The 20,641-nt window shown below is 44.8% G+C and overlaps 1 protein-coding gene across 2 annotated transcripts in view; it reads left to right on the top strand.

Moving 5' to 3' along the window:
* Positions 1-20,641, top strand: part of SMAD9 (SMAD family member 9) — a 43,193-nt gene that overhangs the window by 5,371 nt on the left and 17,181 nt on the right. Inside the window, exons 2-4 of one of the 2 annotated variants that reach the window (XM_040583705.1) lie at positions 8,527-9,157; positions 15,785-16,042; positions 18,881-18,991. In XM_040583705.1, the coding sequence (XP_040439639.1) occupies positions 8,746-9,157; positions 15,785-16,042; positions 18,881-18,991 (781 nt within the window). In that variant the 5' untranslated portion in view covers positions 8,527-8,745. Of the gene's footprint in view, positions 1-8,526; positions 9,158-15,784; positions 16,043-18,880; positions 19,019-20,641 lie in introns of both variants that reach the window. The other variant, XM_040583704.1, reaches the window with a different exon arrangement.

Raw genomic sequence — 20,641 nt, 5'->3', positions numbered from 1 at the left:
GAAGCATTGGCCTCTTGTCCAAGGCAATCCCTGCCACTGAATCAGATATTTACATGGATAAAACACACTTAATAATAGTGCTTACCTGTCCTCCAGTCTGATTTTTTGCAGTTCTCTGAGATGTAGACCCTGTGGATGCTCCACCCGTCCTCCCCCCTTCAGGGTTTCACAAGCCACTGAGGGCTCAATTAGCACAGATTACTGCGGATGTTCATGCAGGAGAACCTATATGTCAATCTTATTGCATTAGCAATTTCCCACAGTGATGCACAATGAAAGCCTTTTAGGAAAAACAGATTTGAATGTGATATGGTTTGAACACAATGAAATGCTAATGTGATTCCATGGAAAGCTGCTAACATGATGTATATGGAAAGCCTTTTGTGTGTGAAATGTATCCCCCCTGTATGCGCTTGGCCAGACATTCTCACCTGGGAGGAAGGAGAGGTGGCCAGCAGTACTGCTGCTCCCTCTCCAGGCCTGCTGTCAGTCAGAGAGGAAGCACTTACAGAATTTCTTCCTTTTGAGTATTTCATTGATGATCTATACGATCCGTATTTCACTTGCTGAACTGGGTGATGCTACATCTTCTGCAAAAGGTGTCTGTAACTGCAACCAAGTAAATAACCCCTTCAGGCAGAGCTCCCAGATGTCTCGCGCTCTCTCTGTCAGGGACCTTGGGTGTCAGGCAGGGAGCCTCTGTGCCAGGCTACCGCTAGCAGCATGGCTGGGGATGCCCTGGCAACATGGGATGTTTAGAGGCAACAAATTCCCCAGATAACTCCTGGTGTCACAGGTTATCTCTGACCTTGTGGCATCAGATACCCAGCACAACTAGGCAGCAGATCTCAAAGGTGTGAGATGTAGTCCTTGCAGGGGGAGAACCAGGCACCTGTTTCTGTTGTGAGGATCAGACCTGGCAGAGCTGCTAGTGGGAGCCAGCCTCCCTGTCAGTTCTGTGTATTCCCCCAGGGAATGAAGGTATTCTGCACCGTGCTGAACCTCACCCAGCTGGTCCTCAGGTCTCCTCTTGGGTAGATGGGATGCACTACTGCACAACACAAGAAGAACATTTGCTTTATCCTTTTCCCCCTGTGTGCACTGTCAATGTGCAACCAGAGCTCCAGAAGTGCATTCCTTTCCTACAACTTAAAACACTAAACTTTCAGGATAGGTTCCCATCAGACTTGAGCACCACATCCTTGGTGAAGTAACTGTTCTTTAGTTGTATCCTTATTCACAACATTCTTAATGTCTACCTCTAAGCAAATCCTGTTCCTAAGATGGGTTTTTGGGAACGGCTCCAAGAATGCCAGTGAATGATAAATGAGGATTACAGGATCTGATTAGTGTAGATACAAACTTTGGGTCAGCAACGAAGCTGAAATTCTTTTCTAGTCCCCTTCTTCCTTTGTGAAGTGTTTGCTCTGGAGGCACTTGGCTGCATGTTTTGTATTAGAGACGAGTCAGCGTTTATTTTAAAAGCAGGAATTCTATTTTTTGCGTATTTCCAACCATTCCATTTTTAGAAACACCGATGGCTTTGCTACAGTTTCTCTGGGAATGGTGGGTATGTGAGGAATGCAGGACTGACTGTCTATAAAATGGGGATAACCAGAGCCATGAGAAGACATTTTGGCTCCCCAGGGCAGGTTGATGCACCTCCCCATCATGTCCCGCTGCCTCCTGCTATCTCCCACAAATATTTCCTCAGAGCTCCCCCATAGCATGTGTGCTCCTTAGCCTCTGGCTCTGCAGGAGGAAGGCAGCAGAGAGAGGGGGTTTTCCTCAAAGCTCCCAGTCTGAGCCTGAGAGAGGCAGCCACAGGAAGGGATACGGCAGGGACTGGGTGAATGGGTCTTCCTTCTGCCCGCGGGGAGCAGGGCGTGGGACAGAGAAGAGGATGTGTCCCTGTGGGACTGCATCTCGAAACTTCGGTGTGGCCCAGCTGGGGAACGCAGTGCGGTCCACTCTGTGTAAACATCACAGTCACTGGTTTCCTTTAAAAATTAATATGGAGGAAGGAAGTGCAGTCAAAGAGAGATCATGGTGATAAATTGGTCTGGTTTCATATTTTTGCACAGACTTTGGTCATGGTAATTTTGTGGGGTGCCTTCAAATATTGTGAGAGATTTTCAAAGGTAAAAACTGACGAGTGTCCAGCCTTCTGGTCTGGATTTACCCTGAGCAGCAGGATGCAGGTAGCCCAGAGGCCAAAGCCAGTGCAGCCATGTTAGCCTGCCTGGTGGCACACCTGAAGAGAGGGGCTCTTTTGCTTGGTCACGGTAGGGGACGTAGGGTCAGAAGGGCTCATCACAAAGGGTTTTCCTGTCCTTTCTTCCTCCGTAAGGCCAGCACAGTTCTTCCTGAAGCAAGAAAGCTGTGTAATCTGAACTCACAGACCTCCAGCAGCAGTAACTATCCCAACATGTGGCTGTGCAATCCATACGTTCTCCCTTTTTCTTCAAGTGGATGTGAAGGACAGATTGCCCCTATCCTGCTTGCAACAGCCTTTTGCACATTGCCGTACTGTTACCACCTCCATGCCCTTCTATTCTCCCCACCTTAAGTCACACTAACGAAGCTTTGTTGAAGCATCTGTGGATGTGCTCACCCAGAGCGGTCCCACCACAGCAATTGGTACATCCCTTCCCAGTCAAGCATCGTGGGCATACCAAAAGCAAGCTGGGTACTTAATTTACTTTTGTGATGGAATTTACACTTCTTAAACACATCTGCAAGTGTTTGGCCTATGGAAATTTATGTGGCTGTGTTAAGGTGTGCACCTTATATATTTGAATCTTCTTTGTATCAAATGAGAATGTGTTATTCCTGTCAAGAGAAGCTGAACAATGGTGAGTAGATGAGGTAGTATTTGAATGATTCCACAAGCTCAGAGAAATTATTTGGATGTCATAGATTTTTAGTCACTGGCATCACATTTTATCCTTATTTTATCCAGGAGGCAGCGAGTTCAGTCCACAGTGTAGATGTGTGGCTAGAGAGGCATGAAGTGCTGTGAGATTTCATCTTTGATATTGATGGCTTCACATAAAGTTCAATGTAGAAGGGCTTTCAGAACAAACTTGAAAAGAAAAACCCAAGAAAATGAGTGTCAGAAGTTTGCATTATTCATTTAAGCTTATAGGAATAAACAATGAGATGTTGCCAGGGCTGTGTGAAACATGGATAAATTTGAGTCTCAAGCCCTTTACCTCCTATCATTGCAGCAGTTTTCAACTGGAGCAGTCCGGGGTCAAACCAGGAAGAAATTTAGTTTCTTAATTAAAAAAAAAAAACAAACACAACACCAACCTTCTTTACATCGCATTTAATTAAAACCCTGGGTGTCAGGTTCTGTGGTTGTGGAAGAACTCGGTAACATTGTAATGAATAATTCATTCACTGTACTTTGTTGGGTTCAGATAGGTTTGTAACAGCACCCTTGTCTGGCGGGTCCCAAGCACAACAAGGAGCCCCAGGGGATCCCAGATGATGTCATGGGTGCCACAAGTGGAACATGAGTCTTTTCAGGTGGTTTACATGCATCAGGAGTAGCATGTGGCCACTGTTGCCCAGCCGTGAGCTGGTTACTGGAGCGGCAGCAGTGATAGCTGTGCAGCTGAGGTGTGCATGCACTTCTATGCTGCTCTTCCACAGTGAGCATGTGTGAAACGTCTCCTGCCCACCTCTGATCTGCTGTGCCTGCAAAACCCTGGTGCCTTGCTCCTTTGATGCCCATGTATTTGTAAACACACTTTTGTTTGTTTATTTTAAAACCCTTTTTCCTGCTAAAGGTGTAGAAGATCCCCATAGCAAGTGGCAGTGATGATGGGACCTGGGATGCTGCCAGCTGGGCATGTTTGAAACCAAATCAACATGCCAGCTGGGGATGTTTGAAACCAAATCAAGACTTGATTACACTGAGAAAATTTACATTCTTCTCTCTTTCACAGTAGGCAGAAGTAACCAAATCAGTGCTAGGTAAAAATAACTAACGAAGTGCATGCTCATAGCATTCCTCTTTACGTTGTTTGACCGAAATAATTTTCTTCCTTCCAATCCTGTTGTGATTTAGTCACCAAGCGACAGACTTCCAGCTATAATTGTTTCACTACTCCATTTTCCAGCCGTGTGCATCTCCAAGAACTGCACAGCTTATGTCTAGACGACCCTCTGAGAAGTCTCCCTCTGTGGCTCTGCTTGGCTGTGGCAGTGGCACCGGGGATGATGGTATCGGTCCTTTTGGAGGCTGGTGGCCACACCTGAGGCAGGTGCTCCGAGTGGAGGCAGCATCTTGGAGCTTTATTCTGAGACCAGATGCATATGTACATCCCTGCACATCTGTGCTTACCCACATGTGCACAGATACACTTTTGAGGGAGGCTGGACACCGTGCTTTTACACGGTTGTGTTTTAAGCTGTTTTCATGAGCATCCATGCGGTTTTCCTTTTTGACTTCGGCTTAAAGCTTAGAGTGAAATGTAGCAAGGGCTGGTACAACCAGAAGTGCCTAGCACTGTTCTTGGCCTTGAGGCCAACTGGGATGGAGAGGCTTACTTCCATGCAATGGCAGTCTCACCCTCCAAAACAGGGTGGCTGTATGCAGACTTCTCATTAGGAGCGACCCTGGGTCCCTGCTAACTCTTGAACTGCGCTCAGGAGTTTTTTGGGAGAGTGCTACTGGCACAAACCAAAGCCATTCCAGATACTGTGGTAATAATTTATGCTATAGATAATCAAGTTCCCATGCCCAGAAATGTTCCCCAGCACTAGTGTAGCCAAGCTAAGGTAGGCGCCCTTTGTTTAAGAGCATGTGGCTAGTGAACTGGGCTGAAGCATTTCCAGCCCCATCTTCTCCTGCAGACCACAGGAATGAAAGGGTGGTTCCATGCTCACGTGCCATACGTCTTCTGCATCTTCCCTACAGCAGGCTTCAGACCTTAGGCTAAATTGGGCGATGGAATAAAGATTCAGAGCATGGAAGATTGACCGTGTTTGATGTTGACCAGTCACTTACCTGACAGATAGCCAAAGTCTTCCTTGTAGTCCCAGATGAGGGGATGGTATTAGGGATGTACCCCGAATGATGCCTGACTCATACTAATGACAGCACATCACACTGTCACTGAGGAAGACAGAGGTGACCAGACCAGAACTTCCATCATGGTACAGCCCAGGGCTTGATACGTGTGGTGGGAATATGGATCAAAACTGTAACACTTCCCTCCCCACCCTGCCACTCTAAAGTGATGAGCGTCGAGAAACATGATGGATCATCAGCACAGAAAATACATCAAACATCATTTTGAAACGTTTCAATGTTGGAAGTTTCCAGTTGGGTAGGCAAGTTGCATGTTACAAAAGGCATACAGCTTAAGCAACTGCTGTCCTCAAAGACTGTTAAAATTAAATAGTGAATTGTCATCTCTGTCATTACAGCCCTGGAGCAGAGGGCTGCCTAGGTATTTCATAATGGAGTATCTAAGCCTAGCAACACAAGGCTTGGTCTGCTGAATAGTATGCAGTATTGTGTAATTTAATAACATTAAACTAGGATGTTCTGATAATAATACTATTTGAAAACTGTTTAGTTTATTTAATGCCATTTATATTTGGTATGTCAGTTGAATTTGGGGAAAAAAAGATTGTAGAAGAAACTGGGGGGAGCGTGGTAGGAAGTTGTGCAATGTACTTATCTGAGACTACATCACATGGTCTGCAAAGCACTGCTCTTGCTTTTATACACATAGTCTTGGCGACTCTCCCACTAGCAACAATAGTGCTCAGACTCATACTGATGTCACTGTTGAGTTATTTAATTTGACTGAACGAGATTAATGTGTTTATTTAAAACCTTGGTCAAAATGGAAAAGAAAATCTTGGGACAATACTTTTACGTGAACATGTATGTTTTCATATCTGATGATTGTAAAGTTGCATTAACTTATCAGGAGCAGTTGTTTACACACGCTAATGCCCAGGAGACCCCCTCAGATAAGAAGCGTGAGCCATTTTCCCTCTCAGCCTGGAGCAGAGACTTTTACACCACTACTGGTCCTGTAAGCTTTCATCCCAGGCTCTCCTTGCTTCCTCTTGCTGCTTTCAGGGCTGATCCACAGAGATGCTGGCATTGTTTCATTTTCTCGTGTGAGGATGGGTTTTGGTGCTCCAATCCATGACAGTGGTGCCGTGGTGGATCCTCCACAGGTTCTCACCAGAGCAGCGAGGGACAGACACCCCTACTGCACGGGATTCCTAGATGGGGCTGGCGCTGGGCTCTGTAGGCTGAGCCTGCTCCCACAAAGGTTGAAGACTGCCTGTCTAAATTTTATCCCCATTATGCTTTACAAGCAGCTTGAGGGTTTTTTCCTGTGATAAATCCTTCTGAACTTATGTCATTCTCACATGTACCCTCTAAGCATTTGGAATAGGCTTCGGTTTTGACTAAGAGGCATTAGTAATTATCCAGTTAAATGCCCCAGGTTATTGGATTTTTAATAATAGAGTGGGGTAAAAAAAATGGAATCTGAAGTTTCTTTTTGTGTGGTGGGACAAGTTTGGGTGGTTCTGTGGAATCGATCATTGATTGCTGAAAATGTCACAAGTGAGGGAATTTCTGCCTGTCCTGTCAAAAGCCTCTCTTGACAGCTGAGGACAACTGGACATGCACATAGATTGATAATGTAGAAATTGCATAAGCCAGAGGTCGATGCTGTGTTGGGTGCCTGAAGCAAGGTATGCCTGCTCTTCCTTCCGAGTTTTGTAGTCCCTCTGCTCATATTTTCATGCCCCTGTTCACTGGTGCTTGGAATATGAATCTCTTGGGGGAATAGCAGATGCTGCTGGGGCTTGTGACATTCCAAAGAGTTGCTTTTGGTCTGTGGGGCCAAGTGCTTCCATCTCCCTAGCTCTGTGGAAGGCTTTTGGGAATTTGAGCCCCTGCCCTCATCATTGTTGCTCTCATGGAGGAAGGGAAAAAGCTCCTTATGTTTACATGTATCTGCATTTCTCAGGGTGCTGGGCATCTTAAAGGGTAACACAGTGGTGCAGCAGAATGGGCAAGAGAACAAAACAGAAGGGCTAGGAGGAAAACAGCTCTAGGCATTAACTGATCCTCAGCAAACACTGCGTGTTGTCTAAGGGGCTCTGATACCCTGGGCCACGTGTGTTTACCCTGCAGCATGCTCCAGAGGTGTGTGGTGCTGAGGGTATCAGACTATGCCAAGGAACAAGTCTTTGCGATTGGCATCCTGTCTCAGTATGTTGGACCTGTGCCTGCACTCAGTGTCCCCAGGTGCCCTTTGAACTCTTACAAAAGCTGTGTCTTTTAGCAAACTGCAGAATAGTATGGTTTGTAAGCTCTGCTGCTCCCAACAACAGGCAGCACCTCTCTGTCTCCTCAGTGGCTGCATATGAGCAGTGCTGACAACTATGCCCAGGCCTTTACTGGTGGGGTCAAGAAGGACCCAAGTCCTCCCTCAAGGGTGGAGTAGGGCAGTCATGGGGCTGCTTCTCTGGAGGCATCCATTTGGAAGCTGCCCTTGCCTCCTGCTTTAAGTGCCCTCTGTGTAGTTCAGACCTTAGGACTTGGTATGCACGGGGCGGGGGGGGGGGTGTCCATGAAGTATATTTAAAGCAGTAAATAGCTTGACATACAAGGATTTTTTTTTCAGAGTTCCAGTCAGTGGAAGTATGTCATTTTCAGCTAAAATTAGACTGGCTCCAGCTGCATGAAAAAAAAAAAAAAAAATAAAATAAAGAAAAAAAAAAAAAAAAAAAGAAAAACCCTCAAGAACTAAGCTCTTTCTGTTGCACTTTGTCAGATGTAGCAACTCCTAGCAGAATTAACTCAGGATCCATCCAGCACAAACCGTGTCCAAAAGTCTGTGATTTTCATCCAAAAAACTGTGAATTGTCGGAGAGAGCAAAACAGACTGGCTAGGCAAACAAGGTTTTTCTCTTGCATGTGAGAAAATGTAAATAAGCTTAGAGAAGAGTGATAGATCTTTCAAAGGCACTAAATGAAATCTGGGAGTAGCTGAATTTTAAATAAATTTTGCAGTTAATATTGTACAACTCTTGACAGTAGAATGGGATTGGAAGGGCAAAGAGAGTTGAAATCAGAAAAAAATATTCTACTCATTACTTCCATAAAATTTGATATTGCAGATATAATTTTTTAGAAGATGCTTGAGCTGTACCAACAGCTACCAGCATAAAAAAAAAAAAAAAGGTACATTTTCTTATGTAGTAAATATAACCCCAACCCTGCAACAATTTGCCTAGTGCATTAAACCCAAAACACAAATTGAAGTGTCTGGACACTTAATGCTTTCCGAGTGAAATGAGTGTGGAGGGTAGTGGGGAGGAGAGGCTCGAACCCAAAATAAACAGCAAAAAACAAACAGAAAACCATTGAAAATTAAATACACATTTTGAATAATTTCTCTTTCAAAAGATTTTATTGAAGGAACAATGGAAGTAGTGTGTGAAGCCTAACTATGTATTGTGTTGTTATTCCAGGCTTCATCAACAGTTTCTTGATGTTTGGAAAGTTCTGAGACCCACCCACCCTGCTGGCCTACTTGTAACCAGTGCCTAAGACTACAAGAGCGTATGTGTGGAAGAACCTATCCTTGAAGGAAGCATCCATCTCAATATTGTGGCAACTTGGTGCAAGCCTTGCAAGGCAGGAGAGCAATTCGTGCTTCCGTTGACACTTGTGTGTAATCTCTGCTTCTTATGCACTCCAGCACCCCTATCAGTTCCTTGTTCTCCTTCACCAGCCCTGCAGTGAAAAGGCTGCTGGGCTGGAAACAAGGAGATGAAGAGGAAAAGTGGGCAGAAAAAGCTGTTGATTCCTTGGTGAAGAAGTTAAAGAAGAAAAAAGGTGCCATGGAAGAACTGGAAAGGGCTCTGAGCTGCCCAGGTCAGCCGAGTAAATGTGTCACGATCCCACGTTCCTTGGATGGGCGATTGCAGGTGTCGCACCGCAAGGGGCTTCCCCACGTCATATACTGCAGAGTGTGGCGCTGGCCTGATTTACAGTCTCACCATGAGTTGAAACCACTGGAATGTTGTGAGTTCCCATTTGGTTCAAAACAGAAAGAAGTATGCATTAACCCCTACCATTACCGGCGGGTGGAAACCCCAGGTAACTATATAATCTACAATTGATTCGCATCTCTCTGTTATTAGCTCTCGCACTGTCAGGTCTAGGCTTGGTGAATCCTACCAAGTTGTGCTCTGAAATGTTGAAAAGACAGGCTGCATTTGACAGAAGGACTCCAGGGTCTTTCCCTGCCCAGTGGCATCACAGCTCCAGCAGCAAGAAGTAAGAAGGGAGTGAGGAGCTCTTCACCCCATGGGGTCTGCGCGGGGTCTGGGTCCCATCGGACCCCCGAGGGTGCCCGGATCCTGTCCAGGGTGCTGAAAGCGACCTTCCCTTCAGGGGACCTGGGTGCTGGCTGCCCTCCGAACCTCCCCTTCCCACGCCCCACAAAGTGCTGCCCATTTGCTTGAAGACTAGGCACCGTCCTTGACTTACCACCCTGGCTAGATTTATGTCTCATTGTCTGAAAACCAGCAATTGACTCATTAATCCACAGGGAAAAAAGCTCTCTCTTCAAAGATTAGAGTTGCAGCAAGATGGCTTATTTTGCTGTGGATATGAAACCAGGTCAGTTGATTCTGCCTAAAATGCCTGGTGGCCTGCCTTCAGTGGGATTTACTTACCTAAATAGATAGGTTATGTGATATAAAACCCCCAAGTTCCCATAAAACTTTGATTTTTCCCACTGATGATCCTCTTTAGGCTGGACCTCGTCAGCACTGAAAACTTACGACCTCATTGAAGGGTCATTTAATTGGGCTTCGTGTCAATGAAACAGCTGTTAAAAAAATTATAGTGTTCAGTATTGACTTCTATAGAGATCTTAGAAAGCAGGGCTGGCAGAGATCTTGAGCAGTCATCCTGTTCTCCTCTGCCCCTGCTCCCAAATCAAAACAAATTGCCAGGTACATTCCTGACAGATCTTTTTCTAATGAGCTCTAAAAATCCCATGTGATAGAGGCTCCACAACCTCCCCAGGCAAGTGAATCTATTGCTTTGCTATCCTTACAGTTCAAAATGATTTCTAATGTCTAACCTAGCTCTCCCTTGCTGCCAAAAATCACAGTAATTTAATTTACTAATGGATATGGTTGGTAAGTGTATACTTATTATTCTGTGATTACTCTTTGTCTGGCATGAACTTTACTCTGAGGTGACATTAGGATCAGATAAGTGAACTGTGGGATGTTTCTTTTCACACAGATGAAATAAGGGAAAGACGTTTGTTAACATTTGTTAAACAACAGGGGCTGCTTTCCTGATAGTCCTTCCACTGCAGTGAAGCGGTCATTTTGAAGTTGTATTTGAACTGCTGTAAACATTGTCACAACTAAAATTTTACAGCTGCAGTGAGTGGTGTTTGTTGTCAGCAGTTTTCAGTGGAAAGAGCTGATCTCCTGCCTTGCTAAAATAAACTCTTCAAGAAACCAAGAAAAGATGCTCATAAAATATCCCATTTTGTGTATCTTTCTCTTTGAAGGCTGCAGTCTTTAGTGTCTTCTCGTTTCTTCTCGTGTAACTCCAGTGTATTTAATGGAGTCTCCTCCGCGCTGTCGCTGACAGCACTGCGCAGTGCTGTTTTCAGCCCCAGTCCTCTGATCTGTTCAGTGCCAGCTGACAAATGCTAGCACTGGGATAATCCAGCAGCTGCTAAACGGCTGCCAAAGCCTGTCGTTCTGACCCTGAAACTCAGAAGGTTTCAGCTGTGAACATGCCTCTGTCACTTGTCTGTACAGCAGAGCGGCTGCGGCTGCCCTGGTCAGTGAGGCAGGGCCAGGGTGCGGGTCTGAGTACGGTGGAATTGGCAGCATGCTGCCAGGCAAAGCTGTGACCCGTGCAGGCTGACATGGGCTAGCAGTCCTCAGGGTGCAGGGGTTAGCCTCCAGGAGGGACTTTTGGGCACTTTGGACGTGACCACCGTGTTTTGTAGGTGAAAGAGGGCGCAGCTGCCAGGATGCAAGCTGTGCCGTGCCAGTTCTCCACAGGACCTGTGAGTTGTTCTTGGGCTGTTGTGCTCACTGCTCTTTTTACCGGGACAGCTTAGAAGCTGAAGCTCACAAGTGAGTCACCTCCCTGGTAAAGATGAGGTGCAGCAAGGAATATGACCTACTCAGGTGTGCTGTGGCAGCAGCAGGAGAGGTAAGTTACACCCCTGCGAGTGGCAGTAATGCAGCCTCAGGCCAGAGGCAGTTAGAAAGCTGCAAGGAGGTGGTGGTGAGGCAAGAGAAGAAAAGAGCACCAGGAGAAAGTGGTAGCAGTGAGATCACCACAGAAAAGGCTGGGAGCAATTGATCTAGGTGCCAATCTGTTTAAACAGTTCTCTCTTAACTACAGGAAACCTTCTCCATCTTGGCTGTTGGTGATCTTAGGCTTTTGTGAGATTCTCTGAGTCTCAACCTCTGGAGCTAAAGAGTCCACCCATGAAATTAGTCAGCAATACATTTTTTTATAACCCACAAGCCAGTATTCTTTTCATACAAGTGTCCATCCTTTTGGGGCTCACTTCCCATCACTGCAGTCTCTTGCTAAGTCAACTTACTCTGTGACCAGATCCTTAACTTTTATTCAGAGTGAATGAGTTGTGTCAAAGGTGGGAGGGCCTCACCCCCTTTTTAATGGCCTGGCAGATCCCTATACCTCTGTTACTAGAGAACAGCTTTAAACTCTGGTCTGAGATTCAAGAGGTTTCATTGCTTCTGCTGTGTCCTCAGGCTGCCCAGCCACATCCTAGTCTATGCTGACCAATACTTCACAGATTATGTGTAGCTTTTCTTGCTGCTACCAGTGTCCCCAGCAGATCTCTTCTCAGGTCTGCTGAGCAGCAGGTGCCATTTAGAAAAAAAGCAGCAAGTATTTCCTCTATTTGTGCAACATGCCACTGCAGAAGAGGAGCTAGACCACCTAGCTTAAAGGAGATAGGTATGGGGGTTAAACTCTGCTTCTCCCTTCACTGTTTTGCCTTGAAGAGCTGGTCAGAAGTCTAGTTTGTTGTCAGGAGAAGCTGCATTTCAGAAAAATATAGAAGCTGCCTAAACATGTGCCCTATTTTATGAGAACACTTGTGTAGATATAGCAAATTCTAGCATGCACCATTGCTGTAGACAGCAGGAGCCTATATGAACTTTTGACTTAGACTAGCTTATCGTTGTTGTTAAGCCCAAGTGGAACTAAGATGTGGTAGCCTCCCAGCTGGAAGACCACCTGATGATCTCACTGTTGGCCATGTATTTGGTGTTTATGAATGGTCATGAGCATAGGGAACAAATGGATCTCACTGGAGGGTAGCTCTTCAAAGGTAGTAAACTTTGCAAAGGTGGGCTGATGTGTGACAAATCACTATGTGGGTGTTGTACCTAGAATTAAACTGTGGAGGCAGATAGTTTTCTTGCTAGCACCTGGCTAGCACAGGCTCTGGGCACAACCAGGTTTCCAGCAAGAGCTGTTGCAGCCAAAAGGGAACAGGAGAAAACCTAGTGCATGAGAAGCAGTGGCAGGACTCAGGACATGACTGTATTTGTCTTCAGTTGTACAAAGATCGTCAACACTTGAGCATACATAGAAGGAAGGATCCACCCCTGGCTCTCGGTGGAGAATAACAGGTAGAATAAAAGGACCTCACTGAGTGGAGCAATGCAGGTAAATTAGGAGGACAGACAGGTCCCAATGCAATCAGTCACTCAGTTTTGTGCCTCTGGTCACACTTCCTTCAGAGTGGTTGAGCCCTGGAGAGTGACATCTGTAACCAAAAGAACAAGGAGAACAAGGCCCTCTGGGGAGTTTTGAGCCACAAACAAGACAATCTCTGAATTCCTCACCACCACAGAGGCTTTAGCCCTCTAGGCAGCCACAGTCAGTGGAAAGATTGAATGAGGTGGCAAAAACTGTACAGCAGAGCAGAAATTAAGAGTACCCTGGTCAGAGCTGGGAAGGAGTTCAAGGCTTGAAAATTCCTTTTGCTGACTCACTCAGGGCGAGTCAAAGGCTTTTTCTGGCAAATGCTGTTCACACATCCAGATTCTCGGCCTTCATTTAGAGAAGGAGTTGTGTTCAGTTCTCACAAGGCTGAAGAAAGTCACTTCTTTAGTGACAGTACCTGCAGCGAGGTGCCAGCCTCCCAGCACTGCACGGCATAGCTGTAGCACTGCTGTCCTTGGCTCAGCACCTCTGCTGGGTGAGAAAGGATCACCAGTTCCCCACTTTCTACGGCTGCGGGTCAGAGCTGGCTGAGCAGCGGCAGACCTGGCAAGCATCATACCAGTTTCTTGGAGCAGCAGAGGAAAACTCCAGAAGCAACAGCAGCTCACAGCCTGGAATTGCTCACGGGAGCGTGGGATGGGAGGGAGCCACCTCACCAAAACCACATCTGCAGTGGTGGTGCTGATCTTGTCCCGGTATAGAGCTGATTAACATATATAGAGAGAGCAGTAAAAGTCTGTTTCTCTCCTGTGGCTATGAAGAGATCCATGGGGGGGGGATGGGGGACTGGGCAAGGCATCTCAGATGTGAATACCTGTATTGCCTGTATGAGTCCTACCTGGACAGTCTAGAAAATCCAAAAAGCTAAGGAAGTGGTAAAGATGCAGAACTACTTTTCTCTCCCAAAGGACTTGAGAGGCTGGCTTCATCCCACAGGTAGGAGCATATCAAAGGCAGAAAGAAAGAAAGCAGCTTCTAGAGCAGCATTCTTGTGCCAGCCACAAGCTAATTAGAAATGCCTTTGGCCAGAGAAGGGTCTACGTATAGTCTCTTAACAGCTATCCCAGTGCCTGTGTTTCCAGGCAGGTAGGAAGATAACTTCTGCAGTGACCCCCCTGTCATCAGTCCAATCTTTTGTAGGTTTTTAGGGCTTAGTTCTCTAGTTCATGGTGACCAGCAAATTCCCAGATGGTATATGCCAGTGGGTGAGCGGGAGTGTGGTTTAAGCCTGCTCCAGCTGCCAGCATAGTGCTACATCAAGCAAGAAGCTGTAAAGCTGCTGTTGGTACCAGGTACTGGTCCTCCTCCTCCTGCTTAAACTGCCCCAGCTCTCTGAGCCATCAACGTGCGCTGAGGGTGCGCTCCAAGGAGGGTGTTCCTACAGCCTCTACTCATGCATGTGCTTTGCATTATCTGTACATTATTTGCTTTATAGCAATTATTCCACTCTCATCATTATGCTGGATAAATGAGAGTTCACCGTAATTAGAAGGTGTTAGCTAACCTACCTAAAAAGAATTGACCTTAAGTAGACAGAGCTTTTGGGCCCAAACAATGTGCTAAAACACGTTTAAACTATGCATTCCTGTCAGCATTTATAACCAAGAGCACAAATTGCTATTTGTTTCCATAAGCTAGCAAGGATAGACTGAAAGATGACATGCTGCTGGGTTTTAGGCCAGAGAAACTCTGGACACTAAGTCGATCAATACAAGCCTGCTGAATTGTTCCTAGTGTTGGGACAATCCATCTTTGTCACAATAACTCAAATTGCTTCCTTATCTTCTCTGGTGGCTTTTAGATCTGCACGACAGTAAATGGGGATTCATTCTCCCTACCTGTGTTTAAGGGCTTAACCAAGATCATTAGGCACTATGTGAGCTAATAACTGATCAGGAAATCTTGGGGTACATGGATTGCCCACTGTAGGCTCTGTTCTCTCCCCAGGGACTACGGGGTACCCAGTTAAAGACTGAAGTTGAACTCCCAAATGCAGAACTATCCAGCAAGCCTCTCTGTGTTCTAGCCTAGGGGCTGCATCTTCATAAGTAACTCGCTAATCGGGTTTCCTAAAGTGTTTTGACTCCAGTTCTGCTCTCCCTCCTGATACGTCAAATTCCAAAATAATTTGGGTCAACTTTAGGTTTGTTTCTCAATGCAGGAATGCTGTTAACAGCACTGACAGTATGAGATGCAAGTGAAGAGAGGTCGTGAAGACAGGAGACATCTTCTATTAGACCAATTTTTACATGGATGAGTTTGGATTTCAGTTTTCTAACCCGCATTTTTCATGTCTTAACTACCAACCATTGACATTTGCCTCCTCATGCTAGATCTTTTCTAACTATATTGCAAGGGCTAAATTAATATTACTGCAATATGTGAATTGCCATTTACATTTCCTTTTAAAGATCCCACTGTCTGGCTGGCAGCATTTTCAGGTACCTGAAAACCTTTTAAATCCAGTGTCTGGCTTCAGGTCTGTGCTTCCTTTTGCCCATCAGTAAAACACTGGTAGTAAAATATGCAGTGTATTGCAGAGCACTATTAATTTTTAATAAACTTGGCTGTGGTTTTGGCAAATCCTGGTGACAGCACGTAGCAAACTCCTGACGTTCAGTCTTTCAGGAAGGAAGGAAAAGGTACTTTTGAGAGGGAGAAATGTGCCACTGGCGTTTCTGTGAGGGCCATGTGCGCATGCCGTACCTGTGGATTTTATGGTACCTTGCTTAAGTCAGGAATGAGTCCACCTTTTGCATATGGAATTGCTGCAACTGGCTGTAAATCTGGAGAGAAAAGGCTCAAGAATCAGCTCTTGCTTCTTGTTTATGGATGTTTGTTGCCCCTCCATGACTTATATATAGACAGCAATACTTGGGGAGAACGGAATATACCTCTTTTTAACTTATAAAGAGATACACTTTCAAGAGTGCAGTTTTAACCATTTTTTTCTGTTCTTGTTTTTATTTTCAGTCCTACCTCCTGTACTCGTTCCAAGACACAGTGAATTTAACCCTCACCTCAGCCTCCTTGCCAAGTTTCGAAACACTTCTCTGCACAGTGAGCCGCTGATGCCGCACAATGCCACCTATCCTGATTCTTTCCAGCATCCTCCATGCACCCCTTTCCCATCATCACCCAGCCACATGTTCTCCCAGTCACCTAACAGCATCAGCTACCCCAATTCACCAGGAAGTTCTTCTGGACCAGGAAGTCCCTATCAGCTCACGGGTAAGAATGAACTTTCAGATATCCTGACTGAGGCAGTCAAGGTTCTTTCCAGGGCTTGGGGCCAGGTGCCAATTTTGTGTGCTCCCCACAGGCTGTAGCTACAGATTGAGCTGTTGGACAGAATTGATTTGGAACGTGATTTCTTGCAGCTGTCTCATAGTATTGTCTCCCAGTTCTTCTGATGGATGCTCAAGGGACTAAAAGTTGTAGTCATCCCACTCCTAGAAGCGCCTTGAAGTGCCACTCCTAAAGGAAACATGATTACTGGATGAAAATCCAAGGAGAAAGTTGAGGAGAGGAGCAGGTGTGCCAGGCCACCTTCTACCTGAAGCTGCCCATCCAAGGTTCTGATACAAGCCACAGAAAAGAGCACTTGCAACACCTAAGTTAGGCACCTCTAATAGCAATGGTCAGAGTAGGGACATTTAGAAACTCCATCAAGAGAGACAGGATAAAATGGAGAAATTGGTACACAGAAGTATTTTTTTAATGAATGGTGATCCTACTGATTATATAAACTTCAGGAAATTAAGGTGTTTAACAATCTGGCCTGGTTGAAGCCACCAGGCAAATTCGCATGTCTTTGGAACATGTTTTATCAGATCCGCATCAGGGTTATGTCACTTCGATTGTTTGCATTGTGAACTCCTTACAAAGTACTGCCTTAATTACCTGACAATTTAACTAATGCTTTTGCTCTTAAATATACCAAAAAGATGTCAAGCAACACAGCTGAGAGCTAGCTTTAATATCAAAACATGGTTCAAGTTCACTTCTGCACTTTATTGTAACTCTTAAATAGTTTCAGTGATCTCAGCTTTTTCGCAAAGATGAATTCAGGTTGGAATTTTGTAGCTTTATGTTTTAATGTCTCGACTACGAAGCATTTAAATTCATGTCCTTAATGATATGTCTATTTTGATTTTAAGTGCAAGAAAGATGTTTATTTACACAAGGTATTTGTAGTATTTGAACCTCCTTTTAAGCTGGTCAGTTTCAACACAGTGTAATGTTTTTGTTCCCTCTCCATTCATTGAATGGCCCTTCATTCATTTCTTCTCTAGTTCTATACTTCAGATTAAATCGTATTTAGCAACATAGAAACATTTCAGCAAGTAGTAGGACTTGTTTGTCTTCCCCCATATTTTTCTTTCACCTCTGTGTAACCAAGCTAGATTCAGTGGAGCTGGTCCTGACAGGTAAATCAGGTCCATTCCAACTATGTAATGATTCTGACTCGTGCATTTAACTGAACTTGGGACCTCGCAAAGCTACTTAAAATTGGAAGTGGCTCAACCTGAGCTTCGGTACATCACAGCACATGGCATGCTGATAAACATAATTTGCCTGTGTAATAATCAGGGATGGAAGACTATCTAAAGCGAAGTGGAGTTACATCAAGAACCTTGAGTGGGATTGGTGTGACCAAATATAGATGTCAACAATGCAAATTTCTACATCTCATGCAATTGTGTATACTCTGTCTGTAATCAGTGGAGAAAAACAGACACTCCTAGAACAAGATTCATTGCATCTTAAGTTATATGTCTAAAGTAGCTGAGACGCACTGTGTCCACAGGTGCCTATTTTTCTTTAGTGAGTATAAGGAGAGTTTATGGTGACTAGCTTAGGTGTACACATCGAAAATACCTGGATAACCACATTATACTCCTTTCTGTGAGTTGTATTCTCTCCCACTCTTTCTCAGTTTTGTTTTACTGTTCTAGCTAATTGCATTTTCTGTGGGAGAGTTGTGTCATGTATATGTTAGAAAAATCATACATGAAATTCCTAAATCCTGAACAATGCTTAAGCAGAATAACATTTTTGTGCAGTACTTACTTGGAGGAATCAATGGTTGTCTTATAAGACAGCCCACATTTACCCACTGTGGATGAGGTTGCTCTGTTTTGAGGGCCAGCCAACAGACCCCAAACACAAGTGGGAATTTCGGCCTGGAACCAAGTTAAACCATGGTCTTCTTAAAGAGACCCTTAGTCCCGCAAGCTTGTATATGGCTGTCGTTTACACGTAAGCCCACTGAGTTTCTGTTCAAATGAATAAAACTACATGCTTTTAGTGCTTATACAGTGAATGTTGACATTTTCCAATATGAAAATAAATCCCGTTTTGCTTTGGCTTTCTAAAGCCTCCTGTCTTTCTTGAGAATCTCCACTATTTTCTAGCTTACTGTGCCATAAATGAAACAAACAGGAGCTGGGCAGGTTGTGAATTGATACTTTTTCTCCTTATTTTTTCTTCACATCCATTGCCCAAACCAGAAGAGGGCCAGCCTTCCCTTGTAGGACAGAGGTAAAAAGGACAAATCTGGAGGGAGTGTTGCCAAGTCTGACTTTACAGTCTAAAGGCTCCCCATAGGCTTTTTTTCAACAGCCTGTGAAGAAAAAGAACTTTCTCCCAGAGGATCAGTTAAAATTAGCTTCTAGTCTTAAATCATCCTCTTCAAGTTTTAAATTTGTGAGAGAAGTCTGGTGCTGAATGATCAAACTGCGCTACTTTCTTAGGGTTACAATGGGTGTTAACAGGGAGCCTGACTAGGCACTGGTCTGGGTCTGAGGCACTGTTGTGACTGTCCCTCCCTCTTTCAAGTGCAGCATGTCCAACATGACAGCCCTTCCTTACCATCCTCCCTGGCCATGTAATGGTCTTAATCTGGAGACTGAAGGAAGGGCAGGTTCAGATTCGTGCTTGCTTTCTAGCCCTTCCTAACTAAACAAAGCTGAAGGAGATTAAGTTTGCACCAGGAAAACCAGAAGAGTTTACCAATGTATTGACTTAGGTGTATTTTCTGCCTTTTCTTTCTTTCCTTTCTCATAGTGGAAACTCCACCCCCGCCTTACCATGCAAGAGAACCTCCAGGAACCCACAATGGGCGATCAATGGATGCAATAGCTGAAAGTCAATTAGTGCTGTCTTTGCCCAATGGAGGTAAATCTGCCGATGGAGAAGCTGAAAGTAAATAACTATTTGTACTATTCTTCAAAGAAAAACTGTTAAGCAAAAAAAAATTTATTTGAACGTGGGGGTTCAGTGATCTTTAATGTTAGGTTTCAGACATTTTTGCAGTAAGGCTGTGTACTAGACGCATCCATTAGCTAGCAGAATAGGTTGATTTAAGAATTCAGTGAGTTACGTGCAAAGTTACAGAGTTTAGACCTTATTTGCATCCATGGACTATTACAGTTAGAAAGCTGTTACTGAAGGCAAACACTATTATCTATGTTGTAAAGACAAAGATATCAAATCAGGGATGGTAAGGCTATACAACACACAAGAGCACTACCAATATCAGAACTGATTTCTTTTACCACCATCTGTTCTGGGTTTCAAGTACTTTAAGGCCTTGTGTTTGGGTCCTTTCTTACTGCCACCTTTGTATTAATGCTACATTACTGGCTGGGTAGGAAAGAAAAGTTCATATTCTAGTGCAGTGCAAAGACATTTTTACAGAAGGCCAGACTCTTTTCTTCTCATATAAGAATGCTTCAGTGGGAGAGGGCCTGGGTGGTCAGGGTAGAAGGGTATGGATCCTCCTTAGTCCTCTCAAAGCCACTTCCTCACCGGCATGGTCTCTGCTACCTCCAGACTAATGCTGGCAGATGATGCCTCCACCATTCAAAGCCCATTGCTGCAGAGGTGAAATGGAGTTCCTCTACTGAGTTTTCCTTTGGCTTCGTGCTTAGCAAAGGAAAAATCACTGTTGTTCTTTTAGTCCAGCATATTGTAGTCCTAAACATACGTTCTTTATGGCATGAGGACTGAACACTGTGCACACACATACACATTAAAAAAATAATGCCAGCCTTCTGAAACGGTGAGGAACATGTATCTATCACAGAACTGGAGCAGAAGGAAGATGAGGGTGATAGTGCTAATTGCAGATGGGTACACAAAATGGCCAGATAGTAAGTAGCTATCAGACACCAGTACTTTTAAATAAATTGCCAAAATAATTTGATCTCTTTAGTATAGTTTACCATCCCTGATCACTGCCCCCGTGAATATTCATTGGAAGTTCACAGAGGTGCTCTGGGGGCAGGGGGGCTCACATGCCTGTGGTGGGCAGGCAGGATAAGGTTTCCCTTTAATTCCTGTGGACGAATGAGGCTCAGAGATTCTGTTACATTTTTGAGGCTGTCTCTGAGTTAGAAAACCTGGGCAGGGGTAGATCCAAAAGAAATGACCCTGCTGACATTTCTGCTTGTGGTCTCACGTGGAAGTGGAAAGCCCCAAAGCATGCAAAAAACTGGGGGGAGTGATTGATTACTTCAGAGTTTGGTATTAGGCTGAAGGCTTGGCTCAGTTTTGACTTGCTTTGAGCTCATCTGTCATCCCTAGCTCCTGCTGGTGTGCAGAGCAGATGTATCCCTTACTATTTTCAGTGTAGAGATTGGGCCCCGGATCAGCAAGGAATGTCAGCATGTGCTTAATTTAATGCAGTGGAGTTATCACTTTTAAGAGCAAGTGGGACTCCTCATAGGCTTAGAGTTAAGCTGGTATACCAGCCCTTTGCATGTTTGGGTCTTCAGTCATAAAATTAAGAAGAAACAGAAGTTGCCTTTGAGATAAAGCGTGACA

The sequence above is a fragment of the Falco naumanni genome, chromosome 2 (genome assembly GCF_017639655.2).
Source record: "Falco naumanni isolate bFalNau1 chromosome 2, bFalNau1.pat, whole genome shotgun sequence".
NCBI classification, from domain to species: Eukaryota; Metazoa; Chordata; class Aves; order Falconiformes; family Falconidae; genus Falco; species Falco naumanni.
The sequence above is the reverse complement of the archived record's forward strand: the minus strand, read 5'-3'. Positions and strand labels throughout refer to the sequence as shown.